This window comes from Capricornis sumatraensis, chromosome 2 (genome assembly GCF_032405125.1).
Source record: "Capricornis sumatraensis isolate serow.1 chromosome 2, serow.2, whole genome shotgun sequence".
Lineage (NCBI taxonomy): Eukaryota > Metazoa > Chordata > Mammalia > Artiodactyla > Bovidae > Capricornis > Capricornis sumatraensis.
Genome location: NC_091070.1, coordinates 220,604,233 through 220,627,531, shown reverse-complemented (window position 1 = coordinate 220,627,531; position 23,299 = coordinate 220,604,233). Strand labels below are relative to the sequence as shown.

The 23,299-nt window shown below is 58.3% G+C and overlaps 1 protein-coding gene across 1 annotated transcript in view; it reads right to left on the bottom strand.

The window, feature by feature from the left end:
* SNED1 (sushi, nidogen and EGF like domains 1) overlaps nt 1-23,299 on the bottom strand; it is an 81,678-nt gene that overhangs the window by 21,985 nt on the left and 36,394 nt on the right. Inside the window, exons 3-21 of the mRNA XM_068962437.1 lie at nt 22,975-23,115; nt 22,240-22,402; nt 20,201-20,326; nt 19,821-19,934; nt 18,484-18,597; nt 18,230-18,343; nt 12,883-13,008; nt 12,609-12,713; nt 12,350-12,463; nt 11,753-11,869; nt 10,312-10,428; nt 9,990-10,106; nt 9,750-9,863; nt 9,367-9,540; nt 3,151-3,264; nt 2,499-2,612; nt 2,069-2,182; nt 1,176-1,289; nt 685-981 (exon numbers count right to left, since the gene is read on the bottom strand). Coding sequence (XP_068818538.1) covers nt 685-981; nt 1,176-1,289; nt 2,069-2,182; nt 2,499-2,612; nt 3,151-3,264; nt 9,367-9,540; nt 9,750-9,863; nt 9,990-10,106; nt 10,312-10,428; nt 11,753-11,869; nt 12,350-12,463; nt 12,609-12,713; nt 12,883-13,008; nt 18,230-18,343; nt 18,484-18,597; nt 19,821-19,934; nt 20,201-20,326; nt 22,240-22,402; nt 22,975-23,115 — 2,509 coding nt within the window. The remainder of the gene's footprint in view (nt 1-684; nt 982-1,175; nt 1,290-2,068; nt 2,183-2,498; nt 2,613-3,150; nt 3,265-9,366; nt 9,541-9,749; nt 9,864-9,989; nt 10,107-10,311; nt 10,429-11,752; nt 11,870-12,349; nt 12,464-12,608; nt 12,714-12,882; nt 13,009-18,229; nt 18,344-18,483; nt 18,598-19,820; nt 19,935-20,200; nt 20,327-22,239; nt 22,403-22,974; nt 23,116-23,299) is intronic.

Below are 23,299 nucleotides of genomic sequence, written 5' to 3'. Positions count from 1 at the left end.
TCCTCCAGCCTCCCCTCCCCATCTCTTGATTCCCAGGGCCAGCCCCCACCAACTCACCATCATGGGAGTATTCCGGGGTTCCCCCTCCCGCACAGCCCCAGGAGCAGACAAGCCAGCCGAGCCCAGCCTCTCCGCACAACTCCCTTCAGGGCAGGATGCCCAAATGGCCTCCCTGCTGCCCACGGGTGCCTCTGCTCCAGCCTGTGGGGACGCTCTGTCCTCACCCCACGGCAGTCCCAGCACCTTCTCAGGGGGCCCCCCTGCATTCCCCAGCCCCCTCCCTCACCCTGTCACCGCCTCTCTCCTCCAGAGGAGGGGCCCTCGGCTGGCTTGGGCACTGGGGGTGACTTGGCTGGCGCCCACCCTGCTGGGGGCACGCCATGGTGGGGCCCTCAGGGGGCGGGCAGCGTGAGTCACTCACACTTGCGGGGAGCAGCCGAGTCACTCACGCGTGCGGGGAGCAGCCCGAGTCACTCACGCGTGCGGGCGGTTAGCCCGAGTCACTCACGCGTGCGGGCGGTTAGCCCGAGTCACTCACGCGTGTGGGCGGTTAGCCCGAGTCACTCACGCGTGCGGGGAGCAGCCCGAGTCACTCACGCGTGCGGGCGGTTAGCCCGAGTCACTCACGCGTGCGGGGAGCAGCCCGAGTCACTCACGCGTGCGGGGAGCAGCCGAGTCACTCACGCGTGCGGGCGAGCAGCACCACGGGCCTGCTGATGTCGTTCTTGTTGTTGGCGTTGCGCTTGACCGAGAAGACGGAGACGTTGTAGGCCCTGCCGGGCGCCAGGGCCCGGAGCTGGTGCGCGGAGCGGCCCCGGTCCACGAAGTCTGTGCGGCGGTAGGAGCCGTCCGCAGACGCGTAGGTGACAGCATAGCCGTCCAGCACCTGCCTGGCGGCTGCGCCTTCAGGAGGCCGCCAGGAGATGGAGACCCCACTCTCTTCCACTTGCTCCACCTTGAGGGCCGTTGGTGGGAAGAGCTCTTCAGGGTTTCCATCAAGAACAAGGGAAGGGGGGGTGTCAGCTGTTGGCCGGGCAAGTCCCGGCCCCCAGGTGGGTGTCTGGCCCACTGGCCCTTGGGCCTGGGGCCCGCTCGGCTCTTTGCCATGCTCCGCGGGGTGTCTGCAGCCCCTGGGCGGGAGGGGAGCCCCCACGCCGGCGCCCTCACCACCTCACCTTTGGCACAGTCCTTGCCGGTGTAGCCCACTTTGCAGGTGCAGCTGTGGGACCCGTTGCTGGCCAGGCAGTAGCCACGGCCCCCGCAGGGGCTGGAGAAGCAGGGGTCACTCACTGTTGGGGGAGGCAGCAGTGAGTGGATGTCTGGGCAGGCGCCTTCCCCCGGGCCCTTGATGATGGCCCTGGGCTGGTCCCGTGTTGGTGTGTTTGTGGGATGCAGGTGGGCAGTCCTAGGTGGCCCTTTGGGGAGCAGATATGGGGGACACTCCGGGGGAGGGGCAGGGATTGCCGGAGGCACCACGGAGAGGCCAGGCTGGCCCCCTCCCAGCCAAGCCAAGGTGACCACTCCTGGGCGGCAGCTGAGAACACCAGCCCTTCCGCAGCCTGTGTATGCTGGGGCTGGGGCCCAGCCCCGGGCTTCCAGGCCAGGGCCCACAGGGTCCCCTGCCCTGGAGAGATGCTCTGGCCACAAACCGTCCACACCACGCTCGTCACTGGGCCGGCTCCTAAGCCCTGCGGTGGGGCCGGAGCCCAGGACCTGTCCACCCTGCACATCTGAGCGGTGCCAGTCAGGCCCAGCCTAGGGGACACTGGGGACACTCGAACAGCGCAGGTCAGGCCCCCACCCTGGGGAGACGCACAGCAGGGAGACAGGGTGCCGGGGCGGCAGGCGGTGCGGTGGGCGCTGCCGCAGGCCGTGGCCAGGGAAGGCCTTGTCCCTCGCCCGGTCCTCAAGGGGCCCGAACAGGCTCACGAGCGAGGGGCTCTCGCCGTGAGGAACTGGGAGCGGCAGGCCCCTGGGGTGGCCGTGAGCTTGGCCCGTCCGGGGGCGGCACGGCCTGTGGCTGGCATGGAGCCGGGTGGACGGGGGTGCGGGGAGCGGGGAGCCCCACCTGTCTCACAGTGGTAGCCGAAGAAGCCCTCTGGGCAGACGCACAGGTAGGCCCCGCCACTGTTCTCACAGCGGCCTCCGTGCTGGCAGGGGCTGGAGTCGCAGGCGTCCACCTCTGGAGAACACCCAGAGAGTCGGCCAGGGCAGCAAGGGGGTGTCTGGGGGAGGGAGGAGAGGACAGCGGGAGGAAGGGAAAGGACGGCGGGGCGAGGTCGCTGGGGGCAGGGGGCGGGCAGGGGCCTGGTCCTCCCCTCATCCTCCCTGCTGGGGTCCCTCCCCCCCGCCGAAGCCTGTCCCCGGGCACCGTCCCTGCCCCCTGCTCTGAGCAGCCCAGCGTCTGTGCTTGTTGGCAACAGGTTTTCCCAGGCATCCAGGGTATCATGAGTGTGGGTGAGGGCCCGGCACGTGGGGACCCCGAGAGCAGCCCCTACCTGTCTCGCACTGGACTCCAATGAAACCGGGGGGGCACTGGCAGACAAAGGCCCCCGGGAGGGCCCTGCAGGCGCCTCCGTTTCTGCAGGGCTGCGCCTGGCACTTGTCTGTCTCTGAGGAGAGGGACACGGACGTGAGGCTGCATGGCCGCCGCCCCGGGGCCTCCTGTGCCCCAGACTTCAGCCTCCCCTGCCCTCCCTCTGCCCACAGAGCCTGTCCGGGCCCCTGCTGCCTTCACTCTCTGGCCGCCTGGCTTGCACAGGTGTGAGGGAGCAGGCTTCATGGAGCCTCCGCCGCTACTCCGGCTCGGACGCAGGGCTGGGATCTGCGCCCTGCACCCCACTCTCTCTGCCCCTGGGCCCTCACCCCCACCTTCCCCCGCCTGCCCCCAGCCAGGGTCTGCAGGAGGCGGGGAGGAGGGTCATGGTTAGCGGCTGCCGGCTGCGCTCTCAGTGCTTCCGGGGGCCTAGAGGCAAGAGTAGCTATAAGCTGCCGTCCCTGTGGACATCAGAGCCAGCAGGGGCTTGAGAGAGCGGGCAGCACCCAGCCAGGCCTCAGCGCGGGAAGAGGAGCGGCTGGGCAAGGGGACGGTGCTGGGGCGCCGGAGCTCAGCGGGACTGGCCGGGCCACGGAGGGCTGGGGCCCTCTTACCCCGCTCACAGTGGGCGCCTTCACGGCCTGGGCTGCAGACGCACAGGTACCCGGCGACGCGGTCCTGGCAGGAGCCCCCATGCAGGCACGGCTGGGATCGGCACTCGTCGATTTCTGAGCGAGGAAAGCCCGGGTGCCAGGCGCCGGGAGAGACCCCAAGAATAAAGCAGTGTTGCCGCTGTTAGCAGGGACGACTCGAAGCCGGACTAAGAGGGACGCACATGAGCTTTGACAAGAGGCTCTGGACAGAAGTCCACGACATCTCAGGTGCGGCGAGAGGCCAGAACCCAAGGAGGGCCCTGGAGGGGAAGAGGCGCACCTCTGGGAAGGGGCTGGGGATGCTCCCGAGGACCCCACCGCGCCACTGGGTGACAATCGTGTATGAAACCAAGACACTTGGGGGCTAGCCCTTCATTTTGAAATATTCACTGTGAAGTTTTTAAAAACTGGAAATTTTGCTCCTGAATTAACAATGTTCAGCTTAAAACAGTTTACTTTTAATGCTTAGCATGTAAATAAGTAAATAAACGGTACTGACGGAATGACCCCTGGGGGCTGCGCCTGACCTAGGGGCTAAGAATGGTGGCTCCTCTGCTCACACGCACATCCCAGTTGTTGTGACTTGAATTTCCATGGCCATCCCCTCTGCGCCTCCGCAGTCTTTAAGTGTTTATCAGTATGCTGGGCAGTATTTGCTGCTGTGGACTCTGGTAGAGGTGCTGCGGCCACACACTGCTTCGTCACTGGGCGCCGTATTAACTAGGTGCTCTGTGCGGTGGGTCGCTCCTCTCGTTGCTGTGTGATGGTCCCCAGTGTGGTTAGACCAGACTCTCTCTCTCTCTCGTTTGGTAGGGTTTGGGGTTGGACTTAGATGTCCTGCTGTTGAAACAAAACTTCTGTGTCCTTCACCTCTCCTGGTGTAGAGTTTTCCCTAGATTTGCAATTATCGAGCAGTACAATTGCTAGGACACAGTTTATATGAAGGGGGTCAACTTGACAAATTACTACGTTGTCTTCAAAGTGCTTGGACCAGTTTACACTTCCTCCAGCAATTTGGAACAAATCCTGTTTATCCATATTCTCACCAATTTATGGGCTTTTTAGACTTCAGAAGTTTTGCTAACTGAATGTATCTCCTTGTACCACTGGCCTGCGTTTTGCACAGCACTGACAAACGGGGTGTTGTTTACTACTGCGAAAGTCCTCCTCACGCGTTGTACCCATTGGGCTGATTACATGCATACATGTGTGTATACATTTATATGTAACGTATGTATATGTACATATAACATATACATGACACATAACACATGAGTCATGTGTAACATATACACACATACATAAGATATAACATATATACATAAGTGAAAGTCACTTACTTATGTCTGACTCTTTGTGACACTGTGGACTAGAGAGTATATGGAATTCTCCAGGCTAGAATACTGGAGTGGGGAGCCTTTCCCTTCTCAAGGGGATCTTCCCAACCCAAGGATCAAACCCAGGTCCCCCATATTGAAGACAGATTCTTTACCAGCTGAGCCACAAGGGAAGCCCGACTTTCTTAAGGCCAAGGAATTTAAGTTCCTAATTTTTAACTAGTCAATTTGTCCATTTTTTCCTTTTATACTTAGTGGTTTTTGTGGAATCTTTCCCTGCCTTAAGGCCAAAAAGATAGTTAACCTACATTTCCTACACAAAACTACATAGTTAAAATAAAAAACCCATTTAAGTCCTTAACACATCTGGGACTAATTGTTGGGTGTGGTGAGACGTGGAGAAACGATGTGATATTTTCTGAGTACCCAACCATTGTATTCCAGCTGTCATGACGACTTTCTCATATGTTTTCTTACAGAAGTTTATAGTTTTAACTTTTACACTGATGTCTATAATTCATTTCACATATATAAAAATTATCATTTTGATGCTATTTTACACAGCGTTATTTCATTTCATTCTCCGAGGCTCCCCTGCGGGAATATGAAAATATAATTGTTCCTGTGTGTTGACCCTGTGTCCTGTAACCTACTTGAATTCACTTATTAGTCCTGTTGCTTCTGTTGTAGAGTTTCCTAGAATCCTCTGTGTGCACGATCGTGTCATCTTTACTTCTTGCCCGATAGACGTGCTGTCTTCCTTTTCTCGCCTCTGGCGTGGTCTAGGACCTCCAGGACAATGGTGGAAGGCACTGGACGGACACCTTTGCCTGACTACTGATAACGGCAGGAAGTGTTTCACCCGTAAGCACTTTGTTAGCTGTTGATTTTTTTCATGGATGCCCTTTGATCAGGTTAAAGAAATTTTCTTCTACGCTTAGTTTAAGAATTTTAAAAATAATAGCTGAATTTTGTCAAATGACTATTTTTGCATCTATTAAGACAATCATATGGTTTTCTCCTTTATTTTCTTCTATGCTGAATTACATTTACTGATTTTCAAATGTTAAACTGTTCTTGAGATAAATCCCTCTAGGTCAGGCTGTATTAGCCTTCTGATGTAACAGTGGGTTGGATTTTAGTAATGTCTTGTTAGGATTTTTGTGCTTTGCGCATGAAGAATATTGTTGGCCTGTCACTTCATTTTTGCAGTGTCTCTGGTCTTGGTATAAAGGCGATATTGGTCTCATAAAATGAGCTGAGGAGGGTTCCTTCCTCCTACACTCTCTGAAGGAGCCTGAGAGGTTTGACAGAACTCAGTCAAGCAGTCTGGTCCTGCCATCTTCTTTGCAGGGAAGTTTCAGCCGCAAGGTAAATTCCCTCAACAGATAGGAGGCTCTCCACGTTTTCTGTTTATTCTCATGTCAGTTGCGATCATTAGCATCTTTCTTCGTTTGTTCTCAACTGTGAGATATGTCGGCCTGAAGTTGCTCACAATATCCCATTGCCCTTTAAATGCTCATATAGTCTTTAGTGATATTTTTTTTTATTCTGATATTGCTAATTTTTATTTTTTCCCTGATCAGTCTAGCTAGAGGCTTGTTATTTTTATTGATCTTTTCAAGGAACCAGTTTTTGGTTTCATCTGCACATGTCTTTTTTATAATTCATTATAAATTATAAAAAAATATGTCATTTAATCATTATTTATTGTTGATATATAAAAATGCAATGGATTTTGTTATAATAACCTATATTCACCAAACATATTACATTTCCTATCATTTATACAGTTTTCTTTTGGTTGAAAGACAACCATATTGGCTGTGAATACTAACATTTTTACTTCCTCCTTTGGCATTTTCATGAATTTACTTTCTTTTTCTTACTTTATTGCGTAGGCTATTACTGACAATGTAATGTTGACTAGACTTAGTGATAATGGGCATCCTTATTAGGGAATGTCTCTCCACTTAGGATAATGACTGTTCTAGGTTAGATGAGACCCACCATAAAACTGCCTCAGACGCTACTTCCCTTCCTCCTGTCGGCAGCTCAGCATGTCTGAGTCAGCTCAGTGGAAGAGCAGCTCTGCACTCCAGACCCCCCTCCTGCACAATGCGGGTCAGGGAGCGCTGGCCCACAGCTTCCTCTCCTTGTTCCTGGCCTCACCATGCAGCACACAGAACTTCCTTGGCCAGGCCTGAACCTGTGCGCTCGGCAGTGGAAGCCCAGAGCCTTGACCGCGAGCGCCAGGCAGATCCCGTAGCCCTCTTGACGTAACCTGTCCTCATTCCTCTGTAAATACGTGGAGTATAATAGGTGTGCTTCAGTGTAATTGTGTGTTCGGCCTGGCTTCTGCCTGGTCTGAGCGCATCTCCCTGTGGGCTAATGAACACCTGGGGGGCTCTGTGGGCTCTGCTGTTTCTAAGTCTTCCCTCCAGTAAATCCTGTATTATACCACCTGGTACTAGAAAGGTGTGTGTGTGTCATATTATTTTTATCTGGATAAGGAGTACTTTTAAAGTTCGTGCTTGGTAGGCATTTGTTACTTGAATAGGTGTGAATTTTATCAGATGCTTATCATACAGTCATTGAGACTCTTATATGACTCTCCTCCTTTAGTTGGTCAGTGTAGCAAATGTTTCTAATATCACACTTTCTGTAACAACCCAGCTTAAGGATGGTGTGCGTGCTCAGCTGTGTCTGGCTCTTTGCGGCCCCAGGGACTGTCGCCCACCAGGCTCCCCTGTCCGTGGAATTTTCCAGGAAAGAATACAGGAGTGGGTTGCCATTTCAAGCAAGAATACTGGGGTGGGTTGCCACTTCCTGCTCTAGGGGATCTTCCCGACCCAGGAATCAAACCCACGTCTCTTGGGTCTCCTACACTGGCAGGCTGCTTCTTTACCACTGGCATCACCGGGGAAGCCCCATCATGGTGTATAGTTTTGATAGACGGCATTCTGCATCTGTTTCCACATTGAATGGACCCATAACTTTCCTCTCTCCACCTGCCCATGTCTGGTGCTGGTTTGAGGTTGTCCTGGCCTCGTGGAGTGGGTGGCACACACTCGTTTCTACTCCCCAGGAGGGCCTGTGTAACACTGCGGCAGTCTGCTTCTTGGCAGTTTGGTGGGACTGACCCACGGACTTGTTTGGGCCTGGTGCTTCCTTGTGAGAAAACTTTGCATCCTCAGCTCTCAAATGAGTTAAAAGGTACGATTTTATGGGCTCTCTGGAGCTTCCTTGATGTTACAGTGAGAGTGATGGTGTTTTCTCACTGTCCAGACCCTAACTGAATGGGTCGCTTCACTATCTTTAAAATGCCATTTTATTATCTCACTCCTGATGTCTCCATAAGAAGTCTGGTGCCAGTCTGACTCTTGCTCCTTTGTGGCTTCTTGTCCCTTTTTCTAAGGATCTTTTCTTCCTGACTTTCTTAAATTTCATCATAATGTGTCTAATGTCTCTCTTTCCTCCTGTTGGACATTCTGCAGGCCCTTTCAATCTCTGATCACTTATCAGCTGTTCTGGGAATTTAGCTCCATAGTTGTTGCAACGTTCCATCCTAATTTTTGTCACTCCTGGAGTCCTGTTACCTCAGTGTCAGCACTTATACACTCCTCAGAGCCTACATCTCCTTTCTAATTTATGAGTATTTCCCTTCTTCTCTCTGGGACAACTCCTTACACTGATCTTCCAACTCCTTAGCTTCGTCTTTGTCTGTTCCCATTTGTAAGTTGTGTCTGTTACTTCCACTATTACAATTTTTCGATCATCTTATTCCTGCCTTCTTTTAAACATTACTTGTTGATTCTATTTTATGGCCAGTGTCCTGCTTCGTTTGTATTCTCACTCATCTTCTACGTTTCTCCTCCCAGGAGAATATGTTGTCTGGGCTCTGCTACTGTCTCTGAGGTGGCCATATTTCTCGAGTGTCCTGGTGTCCTGGCTCGTGGGCTCACGCTCCCTGGCGCTCCCCACTCCTCCTCTGATGGCACGGTGAGGAAAAGCAACACTGGGCCCGGGGTGGCCTCCTAGACAGTGACCACTAGCCCTGGGGGGTGTGGAAGGGCAGGCGTAAAGGAGCAGGCTTGCGGCCAGGTGACCGCACCTGTGTTTTGGGGTGCTGCCCCTGAGAGGGCCGCCCAGGCCCGACGCCTTGCAGGGCATCTGGGAGGGGGCGGTGTGCTCTGCGCCTCGCTTCTCTGGATGCTGTCCTGTCCCTAAGCTGCTTGGCTGAAAGCTCTTTGTCTTCTGAGACTGTGTTACCATTACACAGATGGGCTGAACAGTTTGGAATGTTCTGTTTGGCTTAATGCACTGCTGGCATCGCTATCTCCAGGTGCCTGGATCAAGGGGGGGCCTTGCCTGCAGGGCAACACCCCTTGAATGCCCATGGGGACTTGTGGGGGCCTTGTTCAAATGCAGGGTCTGGTCCCGCAGGCCTGGGCAGGCCTGGGAGCGGGACTGAGACCTGAGCCCTGGTCTGCCTCTGCAGGGCTCTGCCTTTGGGCTGCCTCCTGGCCTCTGCGGCTTCCTCTGCAGAGTGGGCTTGTGGGTGCTGGGCCTCATGCTCTGGGCTGCTCTGAGGACCGGAAGCCCTTAGACAAGGGTCCAGAATGGAGGGGACTGGTCGTCACCACCATCAGCACCAGGTCTTGGCCTCACTTGTCACAGAGGAGACACAGGCCAGGGTCAGAACTGCGGCTCCTGCTCTCCTGCTCAGCCCAGGGGAGTGGGGCGTGGCCCAGGGGAGTGGGGCGTGGCCCAGGGGAGTGGGGCGTGGCCCAGGGGAATGGGGCGTGGCTCCCCCCACCCCACAGAGGGCCCCGGTCACCGTGGCACTGCGGGGGCTCGCTCCAGACGCCCTGTGGCTGGCACACCCGGACGTGGCTGGAGGTGCTTGGGCTGTAGCCTTGGTCACACGAGTACAGGGCCACCGAGCCCAGTCGGGTGCCGTTGAATCTCAGGGTGGCGTGCTTCACCTCGCCGGGGGGGCCGCAGTCCACCTCTGCAAGGACACGGCAGCCACGTCCTGCACTGCCGGCCCCTGCCTGGCCTCCCGCTGCTCTGACCCGGGCCCCTTGCTCCTCGTGCAGCCTGTCCCAGGGTGACAGAACCAGCCCCCAGAGCGGGCTGCTCGAAGGTTTCCTTCTTCCCCTCCCTCCCCAGTCCCCTGCTGGGCCCTGCCCCGCCCCACCCCTGACCCGGCCTGCTCACCTGCCTGGCACCGGTGTCCTGTGTACCCTGCTTGGCAGTGGCAGGAGAAGTCTGTGCCCAGGTCCTCGCAGGTGCCCCCATTCAGGCACGGGCTCCGGAAGCAGGGGGAGGGGGCTGCAAGGGCACGGGGACCCCGTTGCCCGTCACTGTCCCCCCTGAGGCCTCTGGGCGGCAGAGGCGTCCTGCCTCTCGCACCAGCTGTGCCTCCGGGCCACGGGGCTGTGGGGAGCTCCCCCTTACCTATCTCACAGTGCCGCCCCGAGAAGCCCGGGGGGCAGTCACACTTGTATTTGCCGATATAGTGGAAGCAGGTGCCGCCGTTGTGACAGGGGCCCGAGGCGCACGAGTCTGGCTTCCCTGGAAACACAGGCACCCATAGGGCAGGGCCGGGGGGTCGCATGCACCCCCCACTCCGGTCCCTCCCCTCGTCCCTCCACACCCTCAGCAGGGGCGGTAGGGGGCTTGTGGGGTGCTCCTGATGAGCAGATGCAGGGGGCGGGGCAGGGGTCCCAGGCCAGCCCCACCCCACCCTCCCCAGGCTGGCGCGCCGCTGGGCCCGCACCGATCTCGCAGTGCCTGCCAGTGAAGCGGTAGGGGCAGTCGCAGCGGTACTCGCCGCCCGCCTCCTTACACGTGCCTCCGTTCCTGCAGGGCCCAGAGCTGCACAGGCGCGGCCGGGCTGCCAGGAACAGACAGACAGACAGAGAGGCCAGTCAGCTGGGGCCAGCCTCCCGGCCCAGAGCGCCCGCAGGCCACGGCTGCTGGTCAGCGGAGCCCCTGAGGCTGCTGCCCAGGGCCGAGCCCCTCAGGTGCTCCCTAGTTGGCCCGGGGGCCCTGCGCCCACCGCCCAGACCCCCTGTGCCCGCCGTCCCCCTGCCCTGCCTGGGCTCTGCTGGGGAAGCGCTGGAGCGCTGCCCACTGCTGCCCTCCTGCTGAGTGGGGAGCCGCTGAGTAGGCACTTCCACTCAGATCTGCGTGTTTATGTGCCTGCACTGAGGGCCTTCCCTGGCCCGCAGGGCCCATCACCCTCTTGCACTGGGGGCCTTCCCTGGTCTTCGGGGTGGATGTCGCACCTTCACAGCTCAGCCAGCAGTGTAGACCCTCGGCCTGCTTGACGTTCTTGGGGGGAATGTGAGGCAGGAGGGGCCTCCCCCCCAACACCCCGTGGGGCCTCACAGGACGCTTGTCCAGGTTCCGGCCACCACCCCCCACCATGTCCCTCTGCCCACTCTTGGGGATGCCTTGGCCAAGGGTGCAGGACCTCGGTGGCTCTGCACAGAATCAGCCTGCTCTCTGGAAAGCCCTCCCCCGAAGCGGTGTGGAGGCTGTGGGCGCTGTGGTCGGAGCCTCAGGGGCCCAGTTTCAGGGCCCTGTGGGAGCGGCAGAGGCAGGGGTTCAGGTTTCAGCTCTCTGGACACGTGAGGCAGCAGGAGGGCTGGACGGGGCCCAGGTGCCAAGCCTGGGCATAGGACAGACGTGGGCATAGGGGCCAGGCGGCCAGCACCTTGGACCTTGACCAGGGGATGCCTGGGTCACTGAAAAGAGTCCTGACTGCTGCTTCTAGCTGCTGGAAAGACTGAACTGAGCGGGCCAGGTGAGCACAATGACGCCCGCAGTGTATTTGCTTAAGAGCGCTTACGTTCTTAAGTGGCTAAGTGTTGTAAAATGTCGACATTCTCTAATTGCACTACATTTATAAAGTCGACTCAGTGGACGTGAATCTGACAAACACCAGGAGATGGTGAAGGAAAGGGAGGCCTAGCGTGCTACAGTCCACGGGGTCACAGACAGTCGGACACGACTTAGCGACTGGACAAGACTGAATTATTTTATGAATCAGGGATTCTAAAATCCATGGGGAAAACGGTGAGCGGGAAGGGGAGTGCACTGCGCGGGGCGCGCTGTAACAGGCGGGATGCCCCCCACCCCCGTAAGCTGCCGCGCCCCACCTCTCTCACAGTGGCGGCCGTGGAAGCCCCGCCCCGTAAGCTGCCGCGCCCCACCTTTCTCACAGTGGCGGCCATGGAAGCCCCGCGGGCACTCGCATGTGTAGGAGTCTCCATGTGTGTCACAGGACCCTCCGTTGAAGCAGGGGTCGGAGTCACACGGCGACGGCAGTGCTGTGGGACAGAGGGCGGTCATCCTGACGTCCTGGCAGAACTGATGCCAGGCTTGCATCCTCACGCTGGCTCGGAGGCCCCCCTAGAACCTCTTCTATCACATTTTTGAATTTTCCAGATTTTGCCTTCGCTCTCCCGTGAGTTGGGACTGAGTTGGGACTGAGCTGTGGTCACAGGAGTCCTGGTATCAGGGCCCCGATAGCACGTCACCACCGTCACACGTGATGACTCACTACCCGAGTCACTCGGTGTCTGCACTGACGTACGCCGGCGGACCTGCTTCTCCGCGGGCACTTGTCAGGCGTTCACGTCCCAGCAGCTGAGCTGGAAGGCACCAGGTGATGCCCACACATGGCTGCAGCGGGCGGAGCAGGGTGTGTGGCCAAGCTGTCCACCCCCAGGTCCCCTCGCGGGCCTCCTCCTGCTGCACCCAGGCCCTCCCAGCACCTCCCTGGCAGCTTCCAGGCGGGCCCCACTCACAGTGGCTGACGTTGTGGTCGGTGTGGCAGACGCACAGGTAGCTCCCGCCGTACTCCATGCAGTAGCCGCCGTCGGGGCACTGCGTGTTCATGTTGCAGGGCGTGGCCGTGACCTCTGCACATGAGGGGGAGGCCCAGGGACCATGTGAGCCCTAGGGTGACCAGGCGGGGGTGCCCTCCACACCCGGGGCTTGCTGTGGTTTCAGGGATTCTCACGGCAGGGCAGGACGGGAGCCCCTGCCCCAACCCTGGGCACTTACCAAACTCACAGAGGAGCCCGAAGAAGCCTGGTGGGCACTGGCAGAGGGTGCTGTTGGCCCCCAGGCACCTGCCACCATTGCGGCACTCACAGCCGCTGGGGGTTCCTGCCACGGACAGAGGGGAGAGAGGCCTCAGTATGGGGGCACCCTCCTGACCACTGTCCCATAAAACCGGCCGTGCAGCCCCTCTCCCCACTCGCAGCTGCCCTCCATGGGCATCCACATGCACACCCCAGGGGACCCCCCCCCCCCCGGCGGCCCGGCCCACACGCACTCTCCCTGCAGTCGAGGCCCATGAAGCCCTCAGGGCATTCGCACACGTAGCCCTGGCCTGCATCCACACAGGTGCCTCCGTTCTGGCAAGGGCCCGAGAGGCAGGCGTCGGGCACGGGGGGGTGTCCTGCAAGAAAGGCAGTGGTCACCCAAGGCCTGGCCCTCTGAAAAGGGCTAACAGGGCCTTGGGCCAGCGAGGAGGCGTGTTAACCTCTGCTGTTCGTGCTGAGCGCCTGGAGACTGGCCCCCAGCGGCCCTCAGCCCTGAACCCCTTCTCTGGAGCCGAAGCAGCAGCCGGGGCGCAGAGGGGCCGATGGTGCACCAAGGGCCTGGCTGAGGCCAGAGGCTCCAAGCAGTGCTCGTCAAGCACTTCTGTTACTGAAATGTTAGGGGTTTTCCAGGTATCTGTCTCCTGTTGATTTCTAGTTTAATTTTGCTGCAGTCAGAGAACACAGCCCTTTTCAGTTTATTGAGCCTCGTTTTATGGCCGGTGGGGTCATCTGTCACGGTGAAGGCTCTGCCAGCCCTGGAGGGAACGCGGGTCTCTGTGAATATCAGTCAGGCTGGGTCAGCCAGCAGTGCTTCACATGTCCCTGCATCCTGGCTGGTCCCTGTGCTTGTGTCCTCGGAGCTGCCGAGAGGCCGTCTGAAGAGTGTCTTTGTGTAGCCTTAGTTTCTGAAAGACGGTGTTTCTGGGTGCACAGCACTGGCGTCACAGCTCATTCCTTTCAGGGCGTTAAGGGTGCCGTCCCACTGTCGCCCAACCTGCACTGACTCTGACGAGGAGTCTGCTGTCATTCCTGTGTCTCTGCGTCTTTTCTCTACGGCTGCTGTTAACGTCTCCTCTCTGTCACTGTTCACGCTCTCAGTCGGGTCTGGCTCTTTGTGACTCCGTAGACTGCAGCACACCAGGCTTCCCTGTTCTTCGCCATCTCCGGGAGCTTTCTCAAACTCATGTTCATTGAGTTGGTGATGCCATCCAACCATCTCCTCCTCTGTTATCCACTTCTCCTCCTGCCCTCAATCTTTCCCAGCATCAGGGTCTTTTCTGATGAGTGAGCTCTTCACATCAGGTGGCCAAAGTAGTGGAACTTCAGCTTCAGCATCAGTCCTTCCAGTGAATATTCACGGTTGATTCCACCTAGGATTGACTGGTTTGATCTCCTTTCAGTCCAAGGGACTCTCAAGAGTCTTTTCCAATATCACAGTTTGAAAGCATCAGTTCTTCAGCACTCAGCTTTCTTTATTGTCTAACTCTTGCATCCATACGTGACTACTGGAAAAACCACAGCTTTGACTATGTGGACCTTTGTCAATAAAGTCATGTCTCTGCTTTTTAATATGCTGTTTAGGTTTGTCATAGCTTTTCTTCCAAAGAGCAAGTGTCTTTTAATTTCATAGCTGCAGTCACCATCTGGAGTGATTTTGGAGCCCAAGAAAATAGTCTGTCACTGTTTCCGTTGTTTCCCCATCTATTTGCCATAAAGTGATGGGACCATGATGTTAGTTTTTGAATGTTGTTTTAAGCCAGCTGTTTCATTCTTCTCTTTCACCTTCATCAAGAAGATCTTTAGTTTCTCTTTGCTTTCTGCCATAAGGATGGTATCATCTGCATATCTGAGATTATTGATATTTCTACCAGCAATCTTGATTCCAGTCTGTGATTCATCCAGTCCGGCATTTCATGTGATGTACTCTGCATATAAGTTAAATAAACAGGGTGACAGTATACAGCCTTGATGCACACCTTTCCCAATTTTAAACCAGTCTGTTGTTCCATGTCTGGTTCTGATTTTTGCTTCTTGACCTGCATACAGGTTTCTCAGGAGGCAGGTAGGGTGGTCTAGTATTCCCATCTTTTTGAGAATTTTCCAGTTTGTTGTGATCCACACAGTCAAAGGCTTTAGTGTAGTCAATGAAGCAGAAGTAGATGTCTTCATGGAACTCTCTTGCTTTTCCTGTGACCCAGCAGAGGCTGGCAGCTTGATCTCTGTGGAGCTCTCTTGCTTTTGCTGTGACCCAGCGGAGGCTGGCAGCTTGGTCTCTGTGGAGCTCTCTTGCTTTTGCTGTGACCCAGCGGAGGCTGGCAGCTTGGTCTCTGGTTCCTTTGCCTTTTCTAAATCCAGCTTGTGCATCTGGAACTCCTCGGTTCATGTAGTGGTTTTCAGCAATTTGATTTATGTTGGGCTTTGTATGGCTTTCTTCATGTTTTTCTTGAATTTGGGGTTTTCATTTTCATCAGACTTAGAAACTGTTTGGCCATTGCTTTCTCACACTCTCTTCCTGCACCCCTTCAGACCATCCCTCCTGCAGGGACAGCAGGGTCACACCTGGTGGGCGCACAGCGTCCCTGCAGAGGCCCCGCCTCACTGCTGCCCTTCCGGCTCCGCCTCTCTGGGCTGCTTGTCGAACTGCTTCCATTCCCCTCTTCAAGGTCACTGACCTTTCCTTCTGCAGCGTCTAACCTGCTGCGAGCACCATCCAGTGGCTTTATTTTTTAATTCAGATATCATGGCTTTCATCTCTGGAAACTTTTTCTGTTGCGTCCTCCACTTCTCATTCTGTCTTTTCCCTCAACAGTCTTGAACGTGTGGCACGTGCGTGTTCATGATGGATGACCGATCACTTGTATTTGCCGATTCTCTGGCCATCTCTGGCCACTGCTTCTTTTGATCTATTTTACTTCTGGCGGTAAGTCATATACTCTCAGCCTTTTGTATGTCTGGTAACTTTTGGGTGGGTATTTTGGGGTCCTGGATTCTGTTACATTCATCTAAAGAGTTTAGGATTTTATTCTGACATATGGTTAAATTCAGTTCAGTTCAGTCACTCAGTTGTGTCCGACTCTTTGCAAACCAATGGCCTGCAGCATGCCAGGCTTCCCTGTCCATCACCAACTCCCAGAGCTTAATCAAACTCATGTCCATCGAGTTGGTGATGCCATCCAGCCATCTCATCTCCTCCTCCAGTCATCCCCTTCTCCTCCTGCCCCCAATCCCTCCCAGCATCAGGGTCTTTTCCAACGAGTCGGTTCTTCACATCAGGTGGCCAAAGTATTGGAGTTTCAGCTTCAGCATCAGTCCTGCCAGTGAATATTCAGGACTGATTTCCTTTAAGATTGACTGGTTGGATCTCCTTGCAGTCCAAGGGGCTCTCGAGTCTTCTCCAACACCCCAGTTCAAAAGCATCAATTTTTCAGTGCTCAGCCTTCTTTATGGTCCAATTCTTACATCCATACATGACTACTGGAAAAACCATAGCTTTGACTAAACAGATCTGTTTGGTCCTTTCAAGCTTTCTTTTAAGTTTTCTTGGGGCAGATCAGACCTGCCATTAGCTTAGCATGTATTCATCCCCACCACTAAGGTGATGCTACTGGGGACTCTACTCAGTATTGGCCCTGGGTATGAAGAGCCTGCTCCACTCTGGCTGGTAGGAATGGGCTTGAGTTTCAGTAACTGACTAACCACTCCCAGTGGTTCTTCCCCAGCCCAGCAGCTCTCACCCCACCCAGAGTCAAGGGGCCCCAGTGCAGCTGTCCAGGGCTCGTCTCCCGCTTTCTCCTCTCCCTGCCACCCCCGAGTAGTTCTGTCCTTGTCGGTGGCACCAGCACAAACTCCAGCCACTGAACTGGGATCTCTGCTCCTTGACTCAGAGGAACTGCTGGAGTCTGGAACCCCCTCCCCACCCACAGGGCAGCCTGGCAATGGCTCTGACACAGCCTTGAGGCAGCTGTGGGTTCCACCTGGCTTCCTTCTCTTCTCTCAGGAATGAAGTTCATGGCTTTCAGCTGTCCAGTGGCTGAGGACAGTTGTTTCCTGTGTCTGGTCTGGTTTTCTTGCTGAGAGTGACAGGGAGAGTCCCGGAGTGGTCCATCCTTGTTGGCCGGAAGCAGAAGGCATGACGTTCTTTTATGATCTCCGGGTGGGGCCAGCATCCTGCTGTGCCTTGAAATGTGGCCCACGAGCTTGTATTGGGGTAGACATGTTAGTGGTTGTTTCTTACAGTTCGCTTTTGTTAGCATTACTCTTTGTACAAAACATGATTTCTTTGCAAAATCTTCTGAAATCACTTTGTTTTCTGACACGAGTTTAGTTACGTACGCTGATGCTCAGATGCCAATCGAGGCAGTCCTGTGCAGCACGATGATTTCAGGCCACAGTTAGGGCTGCCACCTGCCCACGCTCTGCACTGTGAAGCCTCACCATCCCTTTGTGACACAGCCTGCCCTGTGTGTGGCCTGCTGGTGAAAGGCCAGTGGAGGGCACAGTGCCCACCTGCACCTTACTTGTAGGCAAAACCTCATTTCCTTCTTAAGTTTTTAGACTCAAAGTAACTCTGACGAGTTTGTCTTGAGCACCCCCAAGCCCCGGGGAGACGGGTGCACAGCTGTTGTTGGCTCGAGGGTGGAGGCCCTGGGAGGCCAGGGGGTGTCAGATGCCAAAGTCATAATTTATTCTGTGGGACATAAAATCTAGCTGGTCTTTTACTTGACCTACTGAGTCCTGTTGTTGTTGTTCAGTTGCTTAGTCATGTCTGACTCCTTGCGACCGCATGGGCTACAGCACGCCAGGCTTCCCTGTCCTTCACTATTCCCTAGAGTTTGCTCAGACTCAAGTTCTTTGAATCAGTGATGCCGTCCAACCATCTCATCCTCTGTCATCCTCTTCTCCTGCCTTCAATCTTTCCCAGCATCAGGGTCTTTTCCAATGAGCTGGCTCTTCACATCCGGTGGCCGAAGTATTGGAGATTCAGCTTCAGCATCAGTCCTTCCAATGAATATTCAGGACTGATCAGAATTGACTTTAGAATTGACTGGTTGGATCTTCTTGCTGTCCAAGGGACTCAAGAGTCTTGTCCAGCACCATAATTCAAAAGCATCAATTCTTTGGCGCTCAGCTTTCTTTGTAGTCCAACTCTCACATCCATACATGACCACTGGGAAAACCATAGCTTTGACTATACAGACTTTTGTTGGCAAAGTAATGTCTCTGCTTTTAATATGCTGTCTAGGTTTGTCATATTTTTTCTTCCAAGGAGCAACCAGCATTTAAAACAACATGCAACAGAACAGAAATGAGCAGACTTCATCACGTGTGGTAGAGATCAGCCCAAGGTTTGTTTCCTTGCATGGCGAGGGCTCTGGGGCAGGAAGACGGGGCAATAAACAGGCAAGAATCTGCTGAGGGGGCGGGGCCTGGGGAGTGTGGCCATCCACCTCAGAGAGGGGAGCAGACTCCCTGGGCCTCATCCAGCACTTAGACAGCAGAGCCCAGACCAGAGCCTACCCGAGGAAGGGGGGGCAGCTGACCACCGTCACCCACGGGGAGCTGCGACACAGCCATTACCTGTCTCACAGCGAGGTCCCTCGAAGGGTTCTGCACACAGGCAGGTGAAATTCCCCACCAGGTCGACACACGAGCCTCCGTTCAGGCAGGGGTCAGAGCTGCACTCATCCACGTCTGCGGGTGGCAGAGGTGGGCGCTCGGCTCCACACCAGCCTCTGACCACCCCGCACCCTGCCCCACTGGCACGCTGCCCACCCACCCCCCCGCATCCCCCCACCCCGCCTCGCCCCACCGCTGGCCGAGGGCACGCTCACCTGTCTCGCAGGCCGCCCCTGTGTAGCCGGTCGGGCACACACAAGCTGCGGGGCCGCCCTCCGCCTGGCACCAGCCGCCATTCTGACACTCTCTGTCATCGCATGGAGACTGTGCTGTGGGCACACAGTGTGTGAGGCCGTGGGGGTTCCTGGCTGTGCGACCCAGTCTCCCGCTGAGCCCCACCCCGCACCTCGGGCTGCACGTGGGTGGACCTGGCTGTCTCCAGGGGGCAGCGGGCCCTGGAGTGCAGGGCCGTCCCCGGCCACTGGCATTGAATGCTCGTCTGAACTGGGTTTACCCCAGCAGATGGCAGGGGCACGGGGGTGAAGGGGCCCAACTCCCAGCCTCCTGGGGCATCCCTGTCGCTGGGACCCTGACCCCACCAGAGCAGGGGTGGATGCTGGTGGGAGTGGGCAGACTCGAGGCAGCCAGCACCCACGTCCCTGCTGGACGCGGCCCGGTGCCCCTGCTGGCATGGACTCTGGATGCCGAGGCGGGTTTGGAGACCAGGGAGCCTTGTTGGTGGGCAGGGCCGCTGCTGCAGGTGTTGCTGTGCTGGCCACGGAGAGGCTAAGGCTGCGGGCTGCCGGCGCTGCCCCAAGTTCCCCGGGGGCCTGGCTGGCCTGGATACGTGTCTACACACCAGAGTCAGAGGCTTGGAAATGTGCCCTGTGGCGCTAAGTCTCCGTCAGGAACGTTTTTCTAGCTGAGGGTGCTACCCGTTTACCAGTGTTGTGTTTCTAAATAACAGTTCACATCCCTGAAGGTCTCGGGGGAGTGTCTCTGGCTGAGCCGATGGGGGTCAGGGGCCGCCACGCTCTGATCTTAAGGGCTCCATCTCTTGGGCTGCCCTAGCAGCCTCCCGTGGTGAAACTGGGGGTGTGCACCATCGCTCAGCAAACCGCAGTGTGGGCTGCAGCTTGGGAGCAAGAGGAGGCTCTTGAGAAAGACCTCAACCCACGGCTGGGCCGTGGAGAACCAGACTCCACTCCTGCCAGCAGCCCTGGGGTTGGGGGGCTTGGGGGCACAGGTCCTAGAGTGACGGTCTGGAAGCAGGCCCCGCCCTGCTCCCAGGCCCCGCCCCGCTCCCAGGCCCCACCCTGCTCCCAGGCCTCGCAGGGCTGAGTGCTGTGCTCGGTGCTCCTGCCGCACCCCGGGGCCCCTCCTCTGGGCTCTGGGCTCCTGCACCCCCCTCCCCCCTCTCCGGCCACCCGCATCTGGGGCAAGGCCCCCTGCAGCATGCTAACCTGATGGCCCTGCCCCCCCCCAGGTCTGGCAGGACCGTTCCGGGCGCCCTGTGGCCCCTGGTGCGTGGGGCCGGGTGGGTTCCTCTTACCTGTCTCACAGGTGGGTCCCCTGAAGCCGGCAGGGCACTGGCAGCTGAAGCTGTTGATGCCGTGTGTGCAGGTCCCGCCATTCTGACACGGGTGGGAAGCGCACTCGTTCACATCTGGAAAACGGGGCGGCTGAAGCCTCAGTGGAGGGACGCCTGGGAGGACCGGGCCCGCCAGGGCTGGGCGGTGCTCATGGCCGTGGAGCTGCTGTGTCTGGCTTCCCCGTGGTATCCGTGCACGCCACCCAGGACACGGGGACGGACACCCTGGGCCGCAGGTTGTGGTCTCTCTGGGGCGGGGGGGGTGGTGGTGGGGGGTGGGGTTCCTCCCGGGGCTGGTCCCTCCAAGGGGCGGGGTATGGGGGGGTCCTGCAGAAGCTCACCCAGGTGGCAGGTCCTCCCCGTGAAGCCTGAGAGGCAGGAGCAGGTATAGGAGGGGTTGCCCGTGATGCAGTCATCGATGCACTTGCCGCCGTTGAGGCACGGACGCAGGGCCTGGCACACGGAGGCTGCGGACACACGGAGGGCAGAGCGTCAGCCCCGCCCGGGGCCCCTCCTGGGGGAGGTGCTGCGCTGTCCACAGCTGCCTAGAGAGCACCCACGGTTTCCCCGGCCTGGGGGACAGGCAGCCGGCAGAGCTCAGCTTGGGGGACCCCACGCTCTGCAGGGGCAAGGCACGAAAACCCACCATTACTAAGCACACTCGGGGACTTCCCTGGCGGTCCAGTTGCTAGCACCCTGTGCTTTCACTGCTGGGGCGCAGGTTCAGTCCCTAGTCAGAGAACTAGGATTCTGCAAGCTGCATAGCTTGGCCAAAAAAAAAAAAAAAAAAAAACCAGCCCACGCACACATGTGCAGGTACAGGAGTGTCCCAGGGTTTCTGCTCTCCCAATACTAGGAGGGCCCCAGGGAGAGCTGGCGTCCAGAGACAGGGGGACGTTCCTGGAAGGGCCCTCTGGTCCCGAGAGCCGCCGAGGCTGTGGGTGTCTCCGAGGCCCGCCCCTCCCCGCTGGCCATTCTCCAGCCGCCCGGGCACTCAGGCCAAGTGGGGCTCGGCTGCCCTGTGGCAGTTGCTGGCTGGCTGCCTGAGCCGATTCTGGGCCGGCCCTTTTGCCTGGTGTGGGTGCCCCGCCTCCTCAGGGGTGGGTGCCCCGCCTCCTCAGGGGTGGATGCCCCGTCTCTTCGGGGGTGGATGCCCCGCCTCTCAGGGGTGGACCACCCTCCCTTCCTGGCGACCCCAACTGATGGGTACAAGCTTCATCTTCTGGACCTGAGGTGTGCTGGGGACCCCAGGGGACTGGTCCCCTGCACCCCACCCTCACGGCACTGCACTCCTGGGGCCTCTGCACCTGTGAGTTTCGGGGCCCAGCAATGGCCCCCGCATCTGCTGCCCACAGAGGCCTGGGATGGGGGGTAAGTATCTCCACATGGGAACAGGGTCCCCGGACTGAATGGACCCTCTTCTGAGGACCCCACTCCTCAGGGTCAGAGCCTCCCCCCAAACCAGCACCCCCCCAGGTGTGCGCGCCTGCCCCCCCAGCCCCCTCCCCCGGGTGCGCGCGCCTGCTCCTGCCCCAGCCCCCACAACCGTGTGTGCGCGCCTGCCCCCCTCCCAGCCCCACCCCGGGTGCTCTCCTGCCCCCATGGCGGGTCTGGGGCTGCTCTGTGCTAGGGTTGTCCTTGGGACAGCGTTCAGGAGAAGCAGCCCCTCTCTGTGCCCTTGGTCCCCATGGGAGTGGGAGGTGGTCTTTGCGGGGGGGCGGGGCGGGGGTCCGAGCACCTGGCTCACCGGCCCCAGGCTTGGCAGGGTCAGTGATCAACAGCCCTCCATGGATGCTGGAGGGGCTGAACCAGTCGTCTGAGCCCCGCCCCGCCCCGCCCTTGCCATTTATAAGTAGGTTTGCAGGAGGATTTGCAACTCAGGGTCACACAGTTGGGGGGAGGTGTGTGGCGGGAACACACACTTCTGTGGTCAGTCCCGCTGTTTCCACTGGCCACGAGCTCGACCCTGGGATGGACCCTGCTCCCGTCTGTCTGAGTTCCGTCAGGGGACCCGTCCACCCCGCCCAGCACCAAGTCCCACCAAGAAGCAAGGCTGGGGACTGGGTGGGAAAAGGACTGCTCCCAGGGTCCCTGAGGAAACAGGCGTCCACGCAGGGCGCTCAGGACGCCCTGGGGAGACTTTACCGCCACGCCTCCTGTTTACACTGCCAACCGAGGTCTCCAGCAAACCTCCCCCACCCCGCGGCAGAGGCAGGAAGTCTCCCGAGGGTGACAGGCTCAGGGGTGTCGCGGGGAACCGAGGTGGCCGGAGTCACGCCTTCCTAGGGCGGCGCTTGGGGCGCCCCTTCTCTCCCTACCAGCACCCCCCAGGCCCCGCCCCGCCCCGCCCGCCACCCCAACGCTCGCTCCATCCTCTTACTTGTATGGCCGCAGCCCCCCACGCGCACCTGGGCATCATCGATTCTGAACGCCCAGCGCCCGGGCACGCCCACGTTGGTGGTGGTCTCCACCTCCGCCATGTCCGCCGTGCGCGAGCCGGGGATGCTGAAGTAGCGCCGCCCGTCTCCTGCGTTGAAGCCGGCCTGCGGGCGGGTTTGCAGAAGGAGGGCGGGGGCGGGCTAGGTCTGCAGGTCTCCCCAAAGCCCCCAAGGCCCGCCTCCCGCGTGGCGGCCTCGAGCTGGGAGCGCTAAGGGGTCAGGGGTGTCCTCGCCTCCCTGTCTCCCAGCCGGCCCCACCCGAACCTGCGGTCCCGCCCTTGCTGACCTTGTCGGGTCCTGGCAGCCACCCCCCCCCCGGCCCCACCCCTTCCTGCTCGCTGCTGGGCTTCTGGGCCTCCCCTGGGGCCAGGGGCCAGTGTGATCTTAGAAGAAAGAAGAGAGCCGGGAGGAGAGGGCGGAGCTCACAGACCCTGGCGGGTTGCACTTGACCTCCCTCCACGCCTGGGATTTTCTGCTGGCCACTGACCCTCAGACCAGGGCCGTTGGCCAGGCCACCCTGGAGCCGCGGGGCGCACAGAGCTCTGTCTCAGCGGCAGCTAGTGCTGTCAGGCTGGCTGTGTGGGCCAGGACAAGTGCCTCCGGTCCTGAGAGGCTCTGCCCTGGGTGTGTGTGCGGGGAGGGGTGATAGCCCTGGCGGTGGGGAGCAGGGCCCCTACCTGGGCCGCTATGCCCCCCAGGCCGCTGGCATCGCCCCCGCTGCTGGCGTGTGTGCCCGTGGTCCACGTGATAGACTCGTAGTTGAAGATGGTGAAGGAGAGCGTGCCGTCCGTGATGAGCACCGTCTGGAACGTGTTGACCTGCAAAGAGGGGCCTGAGTGGGGCCTGGACCCCTGGCCCACCGAAGACCTCGCCCCCATCGGCCTGACGCCTCCCGAGGGCCTGAAGCCCACTGAGGGGTGTGGGGGCCCACAGACGTGGGGAGCAGGCCCTGTGCCTGCAGGCCTGGGGGCACTGAGGGGTCGTGCCTGCTTGACCAAACCT